Source organism: Drosophila miranda (genome assembly GCF_003369915.1).
Source record: "Drosophila miranda strain MSH22 chromosome Y unlocalized genomic scaffold, D.miranda_PacBio2.1 Contig_Y1_pilon, whole genome shotgun sequence".
Taxonomy (NCBI): domain Eukaryota; kingdom Metazoa; phylum Arthropoda; class Insecta; order Diptera; family Drosophilidae; genus Drosophila; species Drosophila miranda.
The window spans coordinates 40,052,850-40,059,187 of NW_022881603.1; the positions used below are offsets into that span (position 1 = coordinate 40,052,850).

The 6,338-nt window shown below is 44.6% G+C and overlaps 1 protein-coding gene across 1 annotated transcript; it reads right to left on the reverse strand.

The window, feature by feature from the left end:
* Window positions 1–4,716: 4,716 nt before the first annotated feature.
* On the reverse strand, window positions 4,717–5,785 carry LOC117191666. The gene is made up of 3 exons (XM_033396473.1): window positions 5,270–5,785; window positions 4,918–5,199; window positions 4,717–4,739 (listed from the first exon to the last, which is right to left on the reverse strand). Exons 1-3 carry the CDS (start codon window positions 5,319–5,321, stop codon window positions 4,717–4,719), a joined length of 357 nt encoding a protein of 118 aa, XP_033252364.1. The 5' UTR covers window positions 5,322–5,785.
* Between the last annotated feature and the right edge of the window lie 553 nt (window positions 5,786–6,338).

The window sequence follows — 6,338 nt, forward strand, 5'->3', positions numbered from 1 at the left end:
TGAAGATTGATAACCTACTTCATGGGTACCCATTTCACTAGCTACTGGGTACTCATTTCACTAGCTGCTAGACGAGTACCCATATTACTAGTTCGGGGGTAAACGATGTGGTGTCGCTGGTCCCCATGTCGTAGGACATTGCGGCTAAAAATGGAAATGATGAATCACTCGTCGGGTACACAGACACAAGTCGAAAAGAGCCGCAAAATGATGCAAACACCGCCGCCGTTGCACTGGAAAGAGAGAGAGAGAAGGAAGAAGCTGTACCAGGAACGTCGCGCCCGAGTGCAAACGAGATGGAAGATTTAGAAAATGCGGAAAACAATACTGATGACAAGATTGATCAAATGATAAAGTTGCTAAGTTTGAAAGTGCTTTGCGATGAGCAACGAGAAATCCAAATGAAGATCGCTCCAGATAATTTTACAAAAGTTGTGAGCGATTGTGATGGAAAATCGGTTCCCATAGAAAAATGGTTTGAGATATTCGAAAAAAATGCCGACGCATATGAGCTTACTGAAAAGCAAAAGTATGTGCAAGCCAGAGGAAAGATGACCGGTGCAGCTAAGCTTTTCCTTGAAGCTGAATGCGTGTGCACCTATGAGGAACTCAAGAACGTATTATTGGATGAATTCACATGTAGCTATAACAGTGCAGACATTCATAAGCTGCTGCAAGAAAGAAAGAAGAAGAGTAGTGAGTCGATGCACGAGTACTTGCTGCAGATGAGAAAAATAGCAGCAGTCGGACATGTTGAAGACGCGGCTGTTATAAGCCATATTGTGAACGGTCTGGACATAAGAAACGAGGATAAGTATGCCATGTATCGCTGTAAGACCTTCAGGGCCTTGAAAGAAGAGTTCGATATCTATGATCGTTTGAACATATCGGAGAAGAAGGGCAATAACGAACAGCATAAAACGAGTTTCAAGCAGCAAAGTGGGCAAAGCGGTAAAAAAGAATATTGCTATAACTGTGGATCAGGAGAACACAAACGCAAAGACTGCAAAGCCGAAACGAAGTGTTTTAAGTGCAATCAGAATGGTCACATTTCGCGTAACTGTCCTTATGAAGCTGATAAAGTTGATAAAGTTCGCGTCATTTTGGATCGCAGTCGCATGAAAAAAATTCAAATAAACGGCATTGTAGTTGACTGTCTTGTGGATACAGGGTCAGATGTAACCATAATCAAAGAGAGTATGTTGAAGACCATGAAAAACGTTAAACTTTTGAAGTGCACAACTATGTTGCGCGGTCTGGGTCAGATATCAAAAAAGCCTGTTGGATACTTTAATGCAGAAGTTACCGTGGATAAGTTGCAGACCACACAGAAGTTTTTAGTAATCCCCAGTAGCCAGATTGATTTCGACGCACTTTTGGGGCATGATTTCATTAAAAAGTTCCGTTTCGTCGCTGATATGCAAGGATACACGGTTTTGAAGCATGACGCAGATCCTATGCAAACAGATGAGCATGCTCTTATATATAATGTAACTGAAGAGTCATCCTTTGTAGCTCCGCCGCAATATCGAAAAGACGTTGAACAGATGATAAGAAACAGTTACCAAATGCCCACAGAAGTTGCAAAGCAGTCTCCAATCCAACTGAAGATAGTTCCCGACGGAGTAATCAAGCCGTTTCATCACTCACCGAGTCGTTTATCAACAGACGAAGCCAGTGCCGTAAAGAAGCAAGTCGAAGAATGGATCGAGCAAGGAATCGTGCGCAAGTCGTCTTCAAATGTAGCGAGCAGAGTTGTCGTCGTGAAGAAAAAAGATGGTACACTTAGAGTTTGCGTAGACTACAGGAAGTTAAACAGCATGGTATTGCTGGACTGCTTCCCAGTCCCGATCATGGAGGAAGTCTTGGAAAAGCTGCAGTCGGCTAAGTGGTTTACCATAATGGACCTTGAAAACGGATTTTTCCATGTGCCTATGTAAGAGCAAAGGAGGGATTATTCGAGTTTAATAAAGCGCCTTTCGGATTCAAGAACTCGCCAGCTGCGTTCATTCGGTTCGTAAGCTACATATATTTTTCAAGAATTAATCAACTCTGACATTATGCAGCTTTATATGGACGACATAATTGTTTACGCCGCGTCGCCCGATGTATGCATGAGGAAGACGAAGTTGGTTCTGGAGACAGCTGCGCAGTTTGGCCTACAGATCAAGTGGAAGAAATGTAGCTTCATGCAGCCACGCATTAGCTTTCTGGGCCATATCATTGAGGACGGGAGAATCTGGCCCGGCAAAGAGAAGACAGCAGCTGTCAGTCGGTTTGCTACGCCCAAAGACATTAAAGCAGTTCAAGCATTTCTGGGACTCACAGGCTTTTTCAGAAAGTTCATCCCTGGCTATGCACAAGATGCCCGGCCGCTCACGAATCTACTCAGGAAGGAAGCAGTTTTCAACATTGGCGAAGCAGAGCAACAGTCGCTACAAACCTTAAAGAATCTGCTTGTAATCGCACCTGTATTATATTTATACTCACGAGAAGCGCCAACGGAACTCCACACGGATGCATCCAAAGAAGGTTTCGGAGCAGTTTTGTTGCAGCAGTTTGATGGCAATTTCCACCCGATTTAGTATTGGAGTAAAAAGACTACACAAGCTGAGTCCAAACGTCACAGTTACTATTTGGAGGTCAAAGCTGCATACATCGCACTCAAGAAGTTTCGTCACTACCTGTTGGGGATCAAATTTGATCTTGCCACTGACTGTGCGGCGTTTAAGCAGACAACAACGAAAGCAGATATACCCAGAGAAGTTTCCCAGTGGATTCTGTATATGGAGGACTTTACATTCAAAGCAGTACACCGCCCAGGGGACAGAATGAGACACGTGGACTGTCTCAGTCGTTTTCCGCAGACATGCATGTTCGTGACGACGGAGCTAACAGCTCGGATAAAGAAAGCACAGCAGGATGACGATATCATCAAAGCCACAGTTGAGATCCTGAAGCAGCACCCATATCAAGACTACAAGCTAAAAGGAGGTCTTCTCTTCAAATCTGTAAATGGCAATGACGTATTGGTGGTTCCAAGGCTGATGGAAAGGGAAATCATTCAAGGATCGCATGATGTTGGTCATTTCTCCACAGCGAAGACAATGCACTCAGTTCAGCAGCAATACTGGATTCCGCACCTTGAACGGAAAGTAAATAAGTTGATTACTAATTGTATCAGTTGTATAATTTTCAGCAAAAAGTTGGGCAAACAAGAAGGCTATCTTCATTGCATTGACAAGGGTGACACACCACTATACACGCTGCACGTTGATCATTTGGGACCAATGGATGCGACAGCCAAGCAATACAAGTACATTTTTGCTGTGGTAGATGCATTCTCCAAGTTTGTATGGCTGTTCCGAACTAAGTTAACAGGTCACGAAGAAGTTGTGAAGAGGCTGAGCGATTGGTCATTTGTGTTTGGTTTTCCCAAGCGCATAGTCAGCGACAGAGGAGCAGCGTTTACATCCAACGCATTCAGCGAGTTTCTCAACGAGAACAAAGTCGAACATGTGCGTACAACGACAGGTGTGGCGAGAGGCAACGGTCAGATTGAGCGGGTGAACCGTTCAATTTTGGGTATCATCGCAAAGCTCTCAGCTCAGGAGTCAACGAAGTGGTACAAGCATGTGCCACAGGTTCAGATGGCGATTAATTCGCATGTGCATTCTACGTTGAAGTCGTCGCCATTCGAGGTCATGTTTGGGACAAAGATGCACAGACAAGCTGAAAGTCGACTATTGGAGGTGCTCAACGAGGAGTTGGTTACGCAGTTTAACAACGAGCGCCAAGAACTGCGTGACCAAGCGAAACAAAACATTGAGAAGGCGCAAGAGGTGTACAAGCGCAATTATGATAAAAAACGACGACCTAAGCACGGCTACAGACTAGGAGACATGGTCGCGATCAAGAGGACGCAGTTCGTCGCAGGACGCAAGTTGGCCAGCGAGTATCTAGGCCCATATGAAGTCACCAAGGTAAAGCGGAACGGTCGCTACGACGTCAGAAAGGTTGCTCAAGTCGAGGGGCCAAATATCACGAGCAGTGTCAATATGAAGCTATGGCGTTTTGTCTCAGAGAACGATGATATATTATCATCTGGGACAGATGAAGATGAGCAGGAGGGCCGAATGTAAAAGACAGGGTATCAAGTAGTTAGCACTATCCCACCTAAATTAACATTTGAACTTAAGATACCATCGATAAGACCTAACCGATATAACCAGAAGTAATTGATATTTAAAAGGCCTAACCGATAAGGGGTTATCGAATAAGTAGTCGGTTGTTGGAAGTAGAAGCAGAAAGTTGAACAAAAAGTCGGAAAAACAGACTCATTAATTGCACATCTTAAATCATACACTTTGTACTCTTTTTCGAAAAACACTATAAATAAACGTTACATTATTATTAATCTTACATAAATATATCAGATGTATGTGAAAAGGACGGAGCCGCAGGATCATTAACAATTTTATTTTGTGTGATCTATATCGGAATACAACTAGGAAATCTTGGCAAGCTTAAAACGTGTCAAATCTGTATAAAATCCTCCGCAGACTAGTTCAATCCCGAGCCTGGCCAGCGAATCCCCTGTCCTGTTTACTAAGAATACCGGGTATAATAATTTAATGAATATAATGGGCGGCATTTATGCAAACTTTCAGAATGCGAGAAAAGGATGTTGCTACAAGGATTTTCATCTGCACTTGTTTACGAGTACGCATATCGAATATCTATAATACGAGTATATGTAGATGCTATAGATTCAATAGCATAGTATTTCTAATTTATGTTGTAATAATTATCCAATCGCAGCCAGAATTGGTATTTCTCAAGATTTTCTTTGATCTTCTTATACATTTTTATACAAACACCAAAGTTTTATATCAGAACTGAACCTCCTTTTATTACGAATCGGTATAATGCGAAAATCAGCTTGAAGATTATTCCGTTTCATCGTATTCTGGGCCTCCATTAGTTTTGACAAGCGATGGCTAGGGTATCCCAGATTCGGAGGCAGTCCAGCTATAGTGTTCATTATCTTAACAAGCCCAGGAGTACTCGAGTATCCGCATCCCATGCCCGTCCGTGCTGCATATTCGACACAAATGCCGAACGCCAGGGCAGTCATCAATTTCAACAGCTGCTTCAGGGTAGTCGTAGTCCTCTGCGCTGGTGCAAACGAGGCGAGTGCTGAAAAATGCAATTCAAGTTTCAAATATTTGAGCAATAATATTTGTGGAATGCCACCGAAATTACTCACGCAGTCCGAGAACCCCAAACAGGAGCCCAGCGCGATGGATGGAGGGCATCATACATATTTAAAATGTCGCGTGCCGTTAACTCTGAAATGCCAAAAAATAAAGGGGAGCGGGGAAGGAGGCAGGGGCAGGGGCTGGGGCACAGAGACAACGGCCATACATTCTAATTAATAGTGAAGGAGCAGGAGAAGAGCTGAGCGGAGCGGAGCAGAGCATAGCCCGTAGGCAGTGCGGCACATTTGAAAGAGGCATTAGAAGCCGTCCAGCCAGATGCTGATCCTCCGATCGGTGGTCGCGTCGCTTCGCCCCGGTCAGAGTTGTCAAATGAATGCATTATGCATATGGAATGAGGAGGATTCCCTACCCATACCCCCGGGACAGTGTTCCATTTAGACCCAGTCCATGGCCCAGTCATCATCCATCGTTATCAGGGGCCGAAACGGCTACTGCTGTCCGTCGCTTGAGTGCGCCATCCTCCATCTGCGGCTCCTTCTGGATGGGGTACTGATTTAACGGGCCACCGGGGCGCCGCACGACTTATCGACGACACATTGACAGGACATAATCGGCACACTTGTAAACGGCTTATCTTAATTGCTACTGACCTGCGCAACATACTGCCAGAACGAGTACGACTACGAGTATCCATGCCCGTCGACCATCTCAGACGGGGTCTGGGAGTCAGGTTCTTAGAGGCAGTGGTATTTTAAATGCGTTTCTCGAGACTCGAGTGCCCTCTCGCCGTGTGTGTCATAATATTTTGCATATTTGCTCGGGTTCGGATCGTTCCCGTGTTCCCGTGTTCCTTTTTGCTGTTTTCTGCTTTCTGTTCCGTGGTCATTGCTAATTAAAGATTATTCGCTGCGCGTGTCCCCAATGCATTCCCCGGATGGCTAACCAGTTGGGTGGGATTGTGATCAGGTTAGGATATTGGCAGTGCTGTAAATGGCCATATCGTTGGCCAGTGGATTGCCAGTGGTTCTGCGCTGAGCTCAGTTCAGTTCAGCTTCGGTTTGCTTTTGTTTTATTCCGCAGAAGTGTAAATTGCGGCTCAATGTGCGAAATTATCAT

Excerpts from the sequence above, each read along its gene's own strand:
- LOC117191666 (XM_033396473.1), bottom strand. The coding sequence starts at position 5,321 with ATGATGCCCTCCATCCATCGCGCTGGGCTCCTGTTTGGGGTTCTCGGA. Across the intron at positions 5,200-5,269 it reads GTTTGGGGTTCTCGGACTGC|CACTCGCCTCGTTTGCACCA; the intron begins GTGAGTAATTTC and ends TGCATTTTTCAG. Across the intron at positions 4,740-4,917 it reads TTTTCGCATTATACCGATTC|ATATTCGATATGCGTACTCG; the intron begins GTAATAAAAGGA and ends CTCGTATTATAG.